At 41.1% G+C, this 16,678-nt stretch overlaps 1 protein-coding gene across 1 annotated transcript in view; it reads right to left on the reverse strand.

Moving 5' to 3' along the window:
• Positions 1–16,678, reverse strand: part of CCDC81 (coiled-coil domain containing 81) — a 37,567-nt gene that overhangs the window by 11,454 nt on the left and 9,435 nt on the right. The window contains exons 4-11 of the mRNA XM_065936388.1: positions 16,322–16,478; positions 14,474–14,730; positions 11,446–11,525; positions 7,922–8,043; positions 5,670–5,793; positions 2,881–2,974; positions 2,313–2,459; positions 1,577–1,681 (exon numbers count right to left, since the gene is read on the reverse strand). Of these exons, the coding sequence (XP_065792460.1) occupies positions 1,577–1,681; positions 2,313–2,459; positions 2,881–2,974; positions 5,670–5,793; positions 7,922–8,043; positions 11,446–11,525; positions 14,474–14,730; positions 16,322–16,478 (1,086 nt within the window). The remainder of the gene's footprint in view (positions 1–1,576; positions 1,682–2,312; positions 2,460–2,880; positions 2,975–5,669; positions 5,794–7,921; positions 8,044–11,445; positions 11,526–14,473; positions 14,731–16,321; positions 16,479–16,678) is intronic.

Raw genomic sequence — 16,678 nt, forward strand, 5'->3', positions numbered from 1 at the left:
TCTGGTGGCCAGTTTTAAAAGATCACTTTGGCTTCTATGTGGAGACTAGATTATAGGAAGGCAGGCAGTGAGCCTAACTAGGAAAGCATCACAAAAGTTGGCCCTTCTAGAAATGCGGCTTGGGCTAGGGTTGGGTACCATTGAAGGTGAAGAGATGCTGGATACATTTTGGAGGTGAAGGCAAGTGGGCTTGAAGATGGCTGGATGAGGGGGGATGGAGGAGAAGGGATCTGGGATCACTTTATATAAGGGTTCGTGCAACTGTCTGGCTGGTGATGCCACTTGCTAAAATGGGAAGACTGGGAGAAGAACAGGTTGAGAAGGGAAATCGAAACTTCTGTTTTGATCTTTTTCACTTTAAGTATCTACAGTTATAACAAAGAGGAGATTCAAATTGGGCAGTGATAAACATATAATCTGAACCTTAAATCTACCTAAGAGGAGACAGAGATCGGGCCTACAGCTCAAAAAGCATGGTGCTCTCTCTTCCTCACTCCCTGCTGCCCCTGACCAGAAGGTTTTGCCTCCATTCACTTCCTTGACCTAACTCCTGTATGCCAGGAAGTCTTCCCAGATCTCTGGTGTGGGTTAAGTGACTCCCCTCTCTGCCCTGTTCAAAGATTTATCATAGCATTTAGTTTATCACACTCTTGTCTCTTTAAATCTGTTTCCCCCATTATCCTGAAACGTCTTTAGAGACGGACTTTGTCTTATTCTTCATCTTTGTATTCTTAGCTACTAGTACAGTGGCCAGTACAAAATAATTCAATGAAATGTTTGATGTTAAATAAAATCTGTTTTATTAGGTGTACATCCAGAGTGTCACATTACCTAGATAGTGAGGTAAAAAGAAGCAAGAACAAGCAGAAATAAAGGTAGGTACATCATGATTGAAAACAATTAATGGCAAGGCAGGTGGCTCACCTCCATCTGAAGCTGGACTTCTCAAACTTATTGTTTAGTCTTTCAGTCATGTCCAACTCTTTTGCGAACCCATGGACTGTAGCCCACCAGGCTCCTCTGTCCATAGAATTCTCCAAGCAAGAATACTGGAGTGGGTTGCCATGCCCTCCTCCAGGGGATCTTCCAAACCCACAGGTTGAACCTGCATCTCTTACATCAGGCAGACAGACTCTTTACCACTGAGCCACCTGCAAAGCCCCTCTCAAGCTACAAATCACCTAAATATCTTATTGAAATGTAGATTCTCATTCTGTGAGGTGTGAGGTGGCACCCTAGACTCTGTATTTCCAGCAGGCTCCCAGGAGATATTTGTTCTCTATTTAGATCACCCGATCCTGGGGCAGGAATTTAATACACTGTCTCCTAACCCCACCTCTCCCAGGTCCCAGCTGAGTACCATCCTTGACAAGCACCATAGTGACCAACAACAGGAGCTGTATTGTGAACGTGAACGTGTGGAGACAGACTCTGGACCACTCCTGCCTTAGAAGGACACTTCAACCTCACTCAGCCTTACCACCTTTTAAAAATGGCACAACATGCGATGTGAGCAGACCCAAATGCTCACAACTAGGGCAGGTGTCAACAACAGAAGCTTTGAAAAGATTCTCACATAAAATTCAGGTTTCTCATTCTTGTGGATTCTTATAGCTTCAGCAACTCCAAGATTATAGGCGGCATTCTTTTGATTCTGTTCTCTACTAGCCAGACTTCTCATCTTTGAAAAAAAAAAAAAAAATTACATGTTGAAATAGTCTTTACAAATTTAATTCTACCATTAAAATAACCCAACTAAGGTAGAAACCTGCCTTTGGGAGGTAATGGTACTTTCTGATGTGTTTACATTTTTTTTTTTAAGTGGGCTTTTGTTTCCCATTCTTGGACTCAAGGTACCACTTCTACAGGGCTCGTAAGGAGGAAGGAAGATTTCAGGAATGGTTCCCTATGATATCACAAGAAGGCAGTATGGCCAGTTATTGAAAAGTCGAGAAATCAGGATAGAGCACAGGTGAAGGTGGCCATGAATCTGAAGGGAAAAGACTTGCCTGTGGTTATATTTTATGATAAATCAAAAAGTCATATACATCCAGGAATTCCACCTTTAAAACTCAGTCCTTAGGGGGAGGGAAAAAATCAGTAGCAGGTGCAAACACCAACTACATGGATATTCATCCCCAGGTTGTTTACTATTAGTGAAAACTTGGACATAACCTAAGTTCGAATTCAGCAGTAGGTAAATGATTAAATACACTACCGTCAGGCTACACGTTGGAGCTTTTTAAATGGCGTTTGATAATCATGTTCCCCTGCCCCATGTTAAACACTCCTTAACCGAGGTGCAGAAGTACCTGCTCTTTGAAGATAGTCTCTTGGTCTTTCAATACTAGATACTCCTGGATGAGTCGCTCATCTTCCATCTCTCTCCTCCTCCTCTCCTCGGTATAGTACAGTGGGAAATTTCGCTGCGCTCGTTGCAAGCATATATAACACATTTCCTATAACATCGAGTTTTAGGGCAAATTGATTTTTACCTTTTACTTATTTTGCTTTGCATTTCCTTCCCAAGCTCTCCAAAGGCTAAGGGTGTCAAGAAGTAGACTTCATAAAAGGATGTATTCGTGATATTATCCAAATGGGATTTTTCAGAGAGGGCCCTGCAAATATTCCAGAGGATTTATTCAACTCTCACTTGAACAGATGTGTTTAAAGCAACTGAAAATTAGAGATTTCCCAGACCTATTTCTGTTAACTAGTAGATTTTGACTAGTAGATAGGTTTATCACAGTCCCATTATAGGTCCTGTGCACTTGAGCCATACCCATGTATTAAAGAAAGAGCAATTCCTCGAATTCTCTTTGAGAAGCAGAAGTCAGAAGGAGATTCTGTCTGGGCTCTGTTTCTTTGAAGACACTGTACCTGTCCTGCCCTATGATGGTCCTTGCAAGAAGTGCCTGGAGAAATTTTAGACTTCATTTCATGATCATTTTTCAGTCCACCTGGAGATAATACACTATAAAAACAATGCAACATTAATTAACATTAATATAGCCTGACATCAATTATAATCAATGATGAATGATAATTTTAGAAACAACTATAAATATAAGAGGGCTTCTGAGGTGGCACTAGTGGTAAAGAACTCGCCTACCAATACAGGAGACATAAGAGATGCAGCTTCAGTCCCTGGGATGGGAAGATCCCCTGGGGTAGGGCATGGCAGCCCACTCCAGTGACCTTGCCTGGAGAATCCCATGGACAGAGGAGTCTGGTGGGCTACAGTCCCTAGGGTTGCCAAGAGTCAGACGTGACTGAAGTGACTAAGCATGCATGCACACGTAAATACAAGAAAATAAAAAATATCTCAGCAGTTTTCTTTAGAGTATCTACATGTATAGAGATTAAAAACCTAACCTTTACATCAGATAAATTCGGGTTCAAAACCCAGCTTTCTTTATTAGAAGTTGACTGGCATTAGACAAACTGGATAATTGTACAAGGTCTCAGTTACCAATTCAGTGAAATTGGGATAAAACTTACTCATTCTTCAAAAATTTACTGAGTGTTTACTAGGTGTACTACTCTCAGCATGGGAGAGGCAATGAAGAACAAAATACACATACAAAAAAAGCTCTGTCCTCATGGAATTAACATGCTGATGGGAGTAGACAGTTAATAACCAAGATGAATGAATTATATAGTCTGTTTGATGGTGATAAATACCATGCAATGCTGGAGGAATGGAGTATTAAATCATGAATACAATGGCCAGGGAAGTTCTCACCAGAAAGGCAACTTGAAGGCAGTAAAAGAATAATAATAATCAGATATCTGATGGAAAAGAATCTAGTCGAGCAAATGAGCGCTAAGGACTTGAAGTGGGAGCATGTCTGTGTTCAGTGTGGCTGAAGGAAGTAAGAGAGGGAGATCAGAGATCAGGCAAGACATTGAAGGCCATGGTAACGACTTTAGCTTTCACCCTGGGTGAGAATGGGAGCCATCGAAGAATGAAGAGGGAGCCACTGAGAATGCAGCCATTGAATGGGAGCCATATCCAGTATTAGCAAAGCTACAGAGAACACAGCAGTTCTTCTTATTTCTGTTACTGGGAAGATAATTTTTGGTATCATCTACCTGAGGGTAACTGGTGCATAGTGCATGCATGCTAAGTCACTTCATCTGTGTCTGACTCTTTGCAGCCCCATGAACTATACTCCACCAGGCTCCTCTGTCCATGAGATTCTCCAGGCAAGAATACTGGAGTAGGTTGCCATGCGTTCCTCCAGAGGATCTTCCTGACCCAGGGATCCAACCCACATCTCTTATGTCTCCTGCTTTGGCTGGTGTGTCCTTTAAAACTAGCACCACTTTGGAAGCCCTGAAGATGATTGGTAATGCTTATCAAAAACATGAAAAATGGACTCATCACTTATCTCTGAAATTTCACTTTAAAGCTTCTTTCCTATAGAATATGCAGGTGTATGCAAAGAATTATGTGATTATATTTGTTTCAACATTTATAAAAAACGAAAAATCATCTATGTATACAGGAGATTTGTTAAACAAAAGGTTTAATAAATGAGATGAGAATCATTTGTTCTTGTTTTAGAAAATTTAAAGCCATAGGGAAATTTTCACCATTTAAATTGTTAAGTATAGCAAAGGTTCGTATGATATAATCTCAGTTTTCTTTAAAATGTATGTACATGTTTCAAGTATAAATACATGTCCATGCTATAATATATATGCATTGAAATGAAGGATATACACCCATAACATTACAGAAAATTTCTTCTGTTTGGTGGGGTTATGGGTGATTGTTTTTGCATCTCTCGCTTTTCTCATTTCTTCCAAAATTTCTTTGACAAATGCATATTACTTTAGTAATCAGCACACAAAACAAAAACAAACAAGAAAAAAATATTGGTTGTTTGGTCAACTTCTATAGGAAAACTTTACTAGGAATCATTAATAATTAGTAATTAGAATCCCAAAGGAAATCAACCCTGAATCTTCACTGGAAGGACTAATGCTGAAGCTGAAGCTCCAATAGTTTGCCATCTGATTCGAAGGAAGAATTGACTCATTAGAAAAGACCCTGATGCTGGGAAAAATTGAAGGGAGGAGGAGGAGGGAACGACAAAGGATGAGATGGTTGGATGGCATCACTGACTCAGTGGACATGAGTTTGAGCAAGCTCTGGGAGTTGGTGAAGGACAGGGAAGCCTGGTGTGCTGCAGCCCACGGGGTTGCAAAGAGTCGCACAGACTTAGTGACTAAACAACAACAAAGCCAAGTTTGGCAAAAATGCTTTCCAATTTGATCTAAACATGAACTGTGTCATATTATAATATCCACACACAGAAAACAAGAGAGGTTTTCCCAAATTCATGAGGGAAGTTAGATGTTTTCTCCTCTGTGCTGTTTTGTTTCCACCTCTGTGGTAGCATTTATCCTACTGAATCATAAGTTATTATTCTGGTTTCCCCACAGGTTGTGAGTGCTGGTCATCGTTACCACCTTCATCACTTCATCACCTTCATACACCTGGCACGCAGGTGTATGCTAGATGCTAGAATGTAGCATCAGGAATAGTGGATGAGGGAATGAATGAAAAAGTGAATGCTTATTTAAAATTCCCTACATCAAGATAGGGTATGAAAATATATTCAGTAAAATGCAACAGAAAAAAATACCGAGTGCATTACCTTTCAAAGTTCGTATTCTTCCCACCAGTCCCATTCTGCTCCAGTTTATTTGGCAAACTGACATTTGTCCCTTTGGCAGGAGAGACAGCTGGTCTATCTTGAGCTGTCTTGGGTGATAAAACCTCTGTAGAATGAATGAAAGCGAGTTTCCTTTCAACTCTAAATCAGTGGTTTGTACGTAACACAGATTTTAAAAACTCATAATTTTACTTGGGAAATTTTTCACATAAAATACACTTTCTCATTTTAAATGATTGTCCCTTGCCCTAGTGTGGTTAAAATATCTGTTTTGCTGTATACTTATTGCATGTAAAGGCTCTGGTTGGGCAGTTTAAAAAATACAAGAGGCAAGCCTCTGCCCTTGAAGGTCTTTCAATAAATATAGTTGGAGAGGAAAAATAAGATACAAACAGAAAACACGAGAGCTCACATTTGTGGGGGTCTTTCCACCTGCCAAAAATACGAAGTGTTTTACACACATTATATGTAAGTAGCAACTCAGGACAAGGATGCAGAATATCTGAATCTTGGATAAATGGTGCCATCTTTAACAGTCTGACAGAGGAGATGAAGGGAACCAGCTCAGAACCCACTGACGAGAGAAGTTTCCATGGAGGAAGTGAGATGTGAAAGGGCTACTAAGAGAAACAGAGACACGGACATAGAGAACAAACATCCAGACACCAAGGGGGAAAGGGTGAGGGGTGGAAGGCGGCGGAAGACTGGGGCTGACATACCCCAATACTCCTACACCATGATACTATACTATGTACTACATACTACTGATGCCATGTATAAAATAGATCCCGAATGAGGACAGACTGAATAGAACTGGGAACTCTACGTGATGCAATCACCGCAGAGACCTGAAGGGAAAGAGGTCCAAGCAAGAGGGGACATATGCACAGATACAGCTCAGGCACTGTGCTCTTGGGCAGGAACTAACACCACACTGTAAGGGAACTGTACTCCAGGGAAAACTAATTCAAAAAGAAAAAGAAAAAGGCTGATAAGAGGAGAGTAGGATTGGGATAGACTGTAAGAAAAGGAAGGGAATTCCAGGCAGGAGAAGAGTGAACAAAAGCTTGAAGCCAAGGAAGAGCAAGGCATGTGAGGAGAATATGAACAGACAATTTAACTCTAGAAAGACTCCATAGGAAACTGACAAGTGAAGCTAAAGAATTGAAAGCGTGTATCAGGCTAAAAGCTGATGCGCAATCCTGTAGGCCGCATGTCACACAACCAGCATTCACAAGCCAACATTTAGCCATTGATAAATGTTCTGTTTGGCCTAGTTAGTCTTTTTTTTTTAATGTCAATTAGTAGTGAACACTGGACTCAGTGGGAGAAGGCGAGGGTGGGATGATTTGAGAGAGTAGCACTGAAACATATACATTACCACATGTGAAAGAGATGACCAGTGCAAGTTCGATGCATGAAGCAGGGCACTCAAAGCCAGTGTTTCGGTGACAACCCAGAGGGGTGGGGTGGGGAGGGAGGTGGGAGGCGGGGTTCAGGATGGGAGGACACATGTATACCTGTGGCCTATTCACGATGATATATGGCAAAACCATCACAATATTGTAAAACAATTATCCTCCAATTAAAATAAATTAAATAAACACAACTCATAGATTTCACAAGACAGGATCTCTGCTTCCCTTGAAAAATTAGGCAATTTGCTACCACTTGGCTTACATTTCCACAAATCAATAATCTGCTAGAGGAAAAGTCTCCAAGTATATAGTCTGGCAACCCCTGGGAATCCCTAGGAGTCTTTCAAAAAGTCTTTGAAGTCCTAGGATTTTCCTCACATGCCTCAACCAAAACAATATATTACAACAGATTATATGATGAGACAGATATGAGAATCTGCTCTCTTCTATAAATCCAGGTGTTGAAGATGTAAAACTACCACTCTTCATTTTTCATAAAAAATATTGATGCTAACATGTCTCCCTACCATGTGACATCCAGCCCAGTTCATGTATTTATGTTACCTGCCTGGATCTTGCAGGCAGCTGAGTTTTGAGTAGTGGGGAGTCAGCAAAGAGATCACAGACTTTAAGTCTGATTGTCATAAAGTGGTTAGGGTGAGATACAGGATTCCAGGAATAGGAGATGTTTGTTAGAAGAATACAGTGATTATTCACGAAATGAACTTTATTTTGGCCATCAGAGTTGCTAAGCAACAAGGCGTGGCTCACAAGTAGTAAAGAGTCACAGATTATACCCAGAAATCAATGACCTACCTGGGACACCTTCTTCTTTGTCTGACTGGTCTTTTAATTTGTCCTTCCTCTGTCCATTCTGTCCATCTTCTTCTGCAATGGTCTCCATAGGTGGTTTGTTCTCCATCTCCTTGAGCTCAATCCTGGGAATGAGCCAAAATGTGCCATAGGCGAATGTGTAAATCTCTTAATTCTGAGAAGCAGACAAGTGAGCTGATGGATTCTGAATGAAATAAGCTTACGTGTCTCAAGAGGGGGGAAGTGCTTTTATTCTCTGAGTATGAATCAAGGACTCATTCTTTTTGGGGTTAAGCCTGGGAGCCAACCAAGACACTCCCCCACTATACTGAGGACTCCAAAGAAGCTCTTATTTAAACTGCTCTGAAGGCCTGGATTAAAGTTTCTGGGTTTTACTTCAGCTTGAATTTGTCTCTTCTAGCTCTGTAAGCAGATGCCACAGTCCTGAAACAGTGGATGGTGGCCACTGGATAACTTGGAGGCATGGATTCAGGGCCTGGTAGGCAGGGTATGCCCAGAAGTGAGCACGCCTCTCCTCCCTCTTTCTCCTCCTCACTGCTCCATCCTCTCCCCAGGCAAAAGTGGGGGGCTTACAAAGGCGAGGGGGAAGGGGTTTGTTCAGTTGATGTGAGTAAGTGCAACTTTTCTCCGGTCCCAGGAATGAGGTGCTGGGTTAGCGGTGCAAAGGAAGGGTGGGGCCGGCATGGTGCTTGCAGTGAATTCAAAGGCCAAGCTTCACATAAAGGAAACGCCTACAGTTATATTGAGGATTCAAGTCCTCCGGTCCATTGCCAGGCTCTCCAATGGACAGAACCGTCCATCTGTCCCTCAACTAACTGCAATTATTTCCCTCCTGGAGTGCTTAAGCCAAACTATGTCCAAGCGGACAGCCAAATTTGCCTCCCAAAATACAATCAAAATAAAATTATTTTGAATCCATGGATTTATTTTTAATGGGTAAGGCAACATGCTGCAGTGGAAACAGTACTGAGACAGTCTGGGGCCACGGTTTTATTTCCAACTTGGCCCCCCTGCTGTGTAATCATTTCATCTGGAAGATGAAGAGGCTGGACTAATTAGTCTTTAAGGCTTATTCTCCCACTCACGCTGATTATGCTGAGGTCTGTATCATATAGCTTTTCCAGGAAGGACTGGTTCTAAACCAACAAATGGAAGAGGATGTCACAGACATCCCCCCCAAAAATGAGAAAATACTCTGAGACACTGGTTACTATTTCCCAAACTTCCTTTACCCAAAATGCATAGTAATTAGTGGCACAGCAATTAAGATTAAATATATGATTAAGAGCTCATAATGGAAATAAAACCAAACTGGAAATAAAACCCAAGTCTCTTGACTCTTACTGCAGTGCTTTTAATACTGCATCCTGAAACTGCAGATGTGACTGCAGCTATGAAATTAAAAGATGCTTGCTCCTTGGAAGAAAAGTTATGACCAACCTAGACAGCATACTAGAAAGCAGAGACATTACTTTGCCAACAAATGTCCACCTAGTCAAAGCTATGGTTTTTCCAGTAGTCATGTATTGATGGACTATAAAGAAAGCTGAGAGATGAAGAATTGATGCTTTTGAACTACGGTGTTGGAGAAGACTCTTGAGAGTCCCTTGGACAGCAAAGAGATCCAACCAGTTCATCCTAAAGGAAATGAGTCCTGAATATTGATTGGAAGGACTGATGCTAAAGCTGAAACTCCAATACTTTGGCCACCTCACATGAAGAGTTGACTCATTGGAAAAGACCCTGATGCTGGGAGAGATTGAAGGCAGGAGGAGAAGGGGATGACAGAGGATGAGATGGTTGGATGGCATCACCAACTCAACAGACATGAGTTTGAGTGAACTCTGGGAGTTGGTGAGGGACAGGGAGGCCTGGCGTGCTGCAGTCCATGGGGTCGCAAAGAGTTGGACAAGACTGAGCAACTGAACTAACTGAAGTGATCCTTCACTTGTTAAAAAAAAAAAAAGAATTAAAACTACATGCTGAACGCCTAAAACTTAACACAACATTGCAAATGAACTATACTTCAATAAAATTTTTAATTAAAAGTAGAATTAGAATTAATTTTGCTCCTTTATAAAATTATAATACATATCTCAAGTGGTTGTAGTAAAGATTAAATGCAAGACTATTAAGAAAGTGCTTAACAATATCTGGCAACTAGTAGTGCTCCATCAGTTCAGTTCAGTTCTGTCGCTCAGTCGTGTCCGATTCTTTGTGACCCCGTGAATCGCAGCATGCCAGGCCTCCCTGTCCATCACCAACTCCCGGAGTTTACTCAAACTCATGTCCATCGAGTCAGTGATGCCATCCAGCTATGTCATCCTCTGTCGTCCCCTTCTCCTCCTGCCTTCAATCTCTCCCAGCATCAGAGTCTTTTCCAATGAGTCAACTCTTTTCGTGAGGTGGCCAAAGTACTGGAGTTTCAGCTTCAGCATCAGTCCTTCCAGTGAACACCCAGGACTGATCTCCTTTAGGATGGACTGGTTGGATCTCCTAAGTGCTCCATGCTGCTGCTGCTGCTGCTAAGTCACTTCAACCATGTCCGACTCTGTGCGACCCCATAAACGGCAGCCCACCAGGCTGCTCTGTTCCTGGGATTCTCCAGGCAAGAATAATGGAGTGGGTTGCCCTTTCCTTCTCCAAAGCATGAAAGTGAAAAGTGAAAGTGATCGGGATGGGGAATACATGTAACTATATGGCTGATTCATGTCAATGTATGACAAAACCCACTGAAATGTTGTAAAGTGATTGGCCTCCAACTAATAAAATAATATTAAAAAAAAAAAAAAAAAAAAAAAAAAAAAGAAAAGTGAAAGTGAAGTCGCTCAGTCGTGCCTGACTCTTAGCGACTCCATGGACTACAGCCTACCAGGTTCCTCCATCCATGGGATTTTCCAGGCAAGAGTACTGGAGTGGGATGCCATTGCCTTCTCCTAAGTGTTCCATAGATGATTGCCATTATTATTGTATTATTATCATTGTTATCATTATCATTATTATAATCAGCAGATCTGCAGCCATTGGAGATGCTCACTATGCGGTTGGGGTGAAGCTATACCTTGTCTTTCTAGCCCCTTCATGGTAAAAATCAAATCTTAGGCAGCTGTTAGTCTAGAGTGCATGATGAGGAAGGGACTAGGTCAGAGGAAGGGTTGAAAGGTAGAAGAAAGTCTAGTGGATGAGAAAGATTTTACTGATACATGCAAGGACTAAGGTTGGTGGGAGGCAGTAAGAGAATTCCCAGGTAACCAAGAGTAGTTTTTTTTAAAAAAAGAGTATTCTAAGTGTCTGCTGTTTTTTAACTTAACTGCAGAAAGTGCACGCAATAAACTCATTTGCTGGAACACTGAGAGAGATAGCGAGCAAGAGAGAGAGAGAGCAAGAGAGAGCTGCACTAGATGGAGCATGAGCTAGAAAACTCAGGTGTGAAACACTGTCCAATTCCATCAACAGGTTGGCAAGGATGGCCATGCATGGAGGAACCTATGGAGGAGAGCACTGACCTTGGAAATGCAAGCACGCCATTGGGTTGCTTCCCCACGTTCTCTCTGCTGGACAACACCGAATCCACCGTGTCAGGCCTCTGGGGACAGAGAGAAAGACAGGTGATACTGGGCTGTGGTCCAGGACACAGGCAATCAGAGCCACAGGCCGCTCGAAGGCCTCAGGCGACCATGATACCCTCCACTGTTATTTCTGCTTAGGGCTTAAAGTCTAGGGCTTAACATCCAATGAGGAATGATCTCATTTATCGAAGAAGTCACCTTGCTTGGTCCCATCCCAATTTCACTGATGCTGCCTTTCTTCTCAAACCATTTCCTCCTTGGAAACTGCCCTCAGGGTTGACGGCATCCTCATCTTTAAGAGGACAGCCAACTTCTTGAAACTCTCAGGAATATGAGCAAGCTGGCTAGTTCCACTCTTGACCCAAATAACTCTAAAACTGGGTAGTTGAGAGAAGGACTTCGGAGTCAGCCATCCTCGTGTTTAAATCCCCAAACTGCTAACAGCAGGAAGATCAAACCAGTCAATCCTAAAGGAAACCAACCCTGAATATTCTTTGGAAGGACTGATGCTGAACCTCCAATACTTTGCCCAGTTGATGCAAAGAGCTGACTCACTGGAAAAGCTCTGATGCTGGGAAAGACTGAGGGCAAAAGGAGAAAGGAGTGACAGAGGATGAGATGGTTGGATGGCATCACTGACTCAAGGGACATGAGTTTGAGCAAGCTCCGGAAGACAGTGAAGGACAGGGAAGCCTGGCGTGCTGCAGTCCATGGGGTCGCAAAGAGTCAGACGTGACTGAGGAACTAAACAACAACAGCTGTAAAGCTTTAGACCCTAGATATGTGGGATCAAATTCACAGGACTTTTAGGAGGTATTATATATAAGTGGTGAGTACATAAAAGCACTCCACAAATAGTGACTATTACAATTATTATATATAATATATATTTATTATAACCAATAAATTGTATTTGTAATATAATTTATAAAATATTTAATAATTGTATACTATGTATAATAATCACATTATTAAATTATACTAGTATAGAATAACACGTAAAATTATTCTTTTTGGATTAATGATCTGGTTGACAAAAGGCTTTGAAGGAGATTCTAAAGATCGAAATTTTAAAAATATTTTGAGCTAAAGCAGCATCACTGAAACTATCACACAACCTCCTAAGAGAACTCTTCTACAAGACAGCACTCAGGTTTACATTATGGAACATTTAGGGGAAAATCAGTCACTCTCACAACTCTACAGCAGTTTCCCGAAATGTGTTTTACAGGCATTAATGAATAATGACTCGACCTAAAGTTCCATGATTAAATACTTTCAGGCAGTTAAAGCCACTTCTTTCCAGCCAGACTTCTCAGGTCCTTTAACATGCCTATGTGCTTTGGTCTATAGAGCTTTTTTTATAGGATATCCATCAAGAGCAGTTCTTTTGGAAAACTCTCCTTAAAAGGTACATCTTAGAGTACAGCGGGCCAATTAAAGCATTATCCTGTCTTTTAAACATGTATCGAAGCTTGCAAAGTTCTGCAGAATCCCTGAGGGTGAGAGAGGGAACAGTACTTTGGCCTTGTTTCTAATTTTGCAAATCCTGCCTGTGTTTTAATGAAAACGAGAGGGTGATACTCATGTGTGTGCGTCTCCACTCTGCACACACAGAGTTGGTGTCCCTCTGAGCCATCCTGTATGAAGCCAGGATGTGGACAAAACACCAAGGGCCTAAGTATGCATGACTCCATCTCCTAAACCCCCAACCCAGAGCACCGCAAAGGGAGAAATTAGAAGGGAGAATTAAACCAAATTTACAACATTTCCTTTCATAGCTTTTTCATTTAAAAAAGAAAGTCAGGCTTCTGTTCTTATGGGTCACAAGATGATATCACATTCATGATAATCCAATTCATCCATACCAAGTTAGTACATTCAGATTCAGTTAGTTCTCAACAAGGACCTACTTGTATATACAGCACCTAGAACTCTGCTCAATGCTATGAGGCAGCCTGGATGGGAGGGGAGTTTGGAGGAGAATGGATACATGTGTATGTATGGCTGAGTCCCTTCACTGTTCGCCTGAAACTATCACAACATTGTCAATCAGCTATACCCCAATACAAAATAAAAGGTTTAAAAACAAGTTTCAGCTAGCCCTGCTGAATGATTGCTTCACTGCCTCCTGAAAGTCTGCAGTGTCCAACTGAGCACGAAGGTCACACCAGCTATAACAGTTAACAGTGAGGAGCCAACTATGAAATTTCTTCTAAACGATGCAAATTAAAAGCCGAGTATACATTTCTATGACTTGAATTAGATTTTTCTGTAGACTTTCATTAAAACAAAATAGTGTAATCAGCGCAAAAAGAGTAATTAGGAAGTCTTGGCTTAAATTTCAGTTCCACTGCTGAACTCCCAGACTTCAGGTTCCCACACATCCTCTCTGAACCCCATTTTTCTCACTGGTAAAATCAGGATAATAATTCTGGTTTTATAATATTTTGGGACTCAAGTGAAATAATATATGTAGAAAAAAACTTTTTAAACTATAAGGTACTATCTAATAAAAGGATCATAATTACGAGTTTCCACTACTGTTTATAATTTTTCGATTGGCACTGACACAAAACTTAGTTCCTTAACCCTTCTAACATTTTTGTCAAAGAGTTAATCATCCATAAACAAGCCCTTCTTTGACTTGGGGTAACTGCCATTTAAAATATGTCAACCTCGTTACTGTTGTTGCTTCAGTCGCTAAGTCCTGTCTGACTTTACGACCCCCTGGACTGTAGCCCACCAGGTCCCTCTGTCCATGGGATTTTCCAGGTAAGAATACTGGAGTGGGTTGCCATCTCCTCCTGCAGGGGATCTTCCCGACCCAGGGATTGAACCTGCCTCTCCAGCATTGGTGGGCAGATTCTTTACCACTGAGCCACCAGGGAAGCCCTAGTCAGTCTTAAAGATCACACATTTACAGATTCAGAAAGGGGTTAGGAGAAGGAAAACATTAATTTACATTTGCTAGGGCTTTCGCCAAAGCCCCGCTTCCATCCATTGTACAAAGGAAGTCCTTATAGAATCTCATCTTGACTTTACTGTCTTTGATCACGAGGACCCCGATTCCTTTGAATGTAAATTCCACATTTTGTTTGATGGAAATGGATCGTGATAAAAAAAGCAGCGTCTCCTTCACACATCCTTCCACTATATCTCTGCTAAATGGACCCTCCAAGGATATCATGACAAAATTAAGTGGAACTATTGGGATATCACCTAGACGAGAAAAGACAGTTGGGGTCAGAGGAAATAATTAGAGATTATAACAAAGACATATCATACAAACTCACAAATAATCACTTGATTCTCACTTAATACTTAGAACTGTACCTGTGAACCCTTTAGTTGTACTCTATTAATATATAATGCTCAATTAAATTTTCCCTAAAAGTAGAATGTTTTTGCTCAGAACAAGAACAATTAGCTTTCTAAACAGTGCTCCAGACAAGCTTTTCATTTTCTTTTGTTGAAAGAAAGCCCACACAAAGTAATGAAGACCCAGTGTAGTCAAAAATAAATAAATAAATTTTTCAATGGTTGAAAAATTCATCAAATTTACCATATAGAATACAGGCATAAAATTCTAAGTATAGCTTGTTGGTATTTGTTTTTCCAATATATCATTTTTCAGTAAAAAGTTACTCTGCAAATTAACTTTCAGAGATGTTAACATAAAGGCAAGCTCCAGCCTTTTCACCTTGTCAGTACTGGGGGTAGACGAACTCTCTTAACCCAGATATAAGCTTGATGCAGGAGGGCATGATAAGGAAAGTCAAAAGGAACACAACCAAAAATTAGGAGGGAACCCCGCCCCACCCCAAGTAACCAGAGCAGGTATCGCACAAAGCCACACTCTGAAACTGGAATGCAAGTATCCTGGGGAAGGTGTCATGTCTCCCCTCATGTCTCTAGCACCTGGGACAAGGCCTGCCATGTCCTTGGCCCTCAGTTAATATCCATGGAAGGGAAGAAGGAAGGAGGGAAAAGAAGGAGGGAGGGAGGGAATAAGGAAGAAAAGGAAAGAAGGAAGATTTTAGGATGTGAGAGGTGTATAAGGTATTAAGTCTTTACAGAATTATTAACCTTCTAACAACTTTTAAATTTCAATGATTTAGATGATATACAGTAGAAACACCATTGATCTTTTCCCAATTGATATTAACTGTGATTCTTCCAACCAGTGACCCTAATTAACTTTCTCTTCTTTACAACCACTTTTAATTTGTTAGATCTGAAATATGAATAAAAATCTGTATGACTCAGTGCTGTGGCTTTTATATAAATTTGCCTTGATGTCACATCCAGCCTTGAGCTACTGAGGTTGAAAATGACCTGCAAGAAGATTGTATATTACTCCCTACTTCAGACCCTCCCTCTGACAAAGGTACCACATGAAGAGAGAGCTTCTCAAAGCAGAAACCAGTAAAGCAACAATGGCCAAGCACTGCCCTTTCATTTTCATGAAACTAGTAAATAGATTTTATTTTAAAGACTTTCCCAGAATGTTGGACTCTGTGGGAGAAGGCGAGGGTGGGATGTTTCGAGAGAACAGCATGAATATTATCTATAGTGAAACAGATCACCAGCCCAGGTGGGATGCATGAGACAAGTGCTCGGGCCTGGTGGGCTGGGAAGACCCAGAGGAATCGGGTGGAGAGGGAGGTGGGAGGGGGGATCGGGATGGGAAATACGTGTAACTCTATGGTTGATTCATGTCAATGTATGACAAAACCCACTGAAATGTTGTGAAGTAATTGGCCTCCAACTAATAAAAATAAATGAAAAAAATAAAATAAAATCTATTTACCAGGAGTATATATTCTGTTTTGTTTGAGTCCGTGGATCTGTACTAACTTCTCTGCCATGACAAACACGGGCCTCTGAATTAGGAAAAATTTCTTGTTTCCCACCTCAAGCTTTTGTCTCATGAAAGTGAAAGTTCCAAGTCCCGGAATCTGAACTCCCTGAAAAGACAAAGGGCAAAAAAAAAAAAAGCAGCAAAGAATTCAGTGAAATGTAAAGAAAAATAATCCTTAGCACTGTTATCCCAAAGCACATGAAGAAATTTAAGCGTGTGCCTTAAAATTCAATGCTCTTTACGACCCATTACAGCTTTAGTATTTCATGACTCTAAGTTTTCGAAGACATATAAAATGTAATATCT

The sequence above is a fragment of the Muntiacus reevesi genome, chromosome 5, assembly GCF_963930625.1.
Source record: "Muntiacus reevesi chromosome 5, mMunRee1.1, whole genome shotgun sequence".
Classification (NCBI taxonomy): domain Eukaryota; kingdom Metazoa; phylum Chordata; class Mammalia; order Artiodactyla; family Cervidae; genus Muntiacus; species Muntiacus reevesi.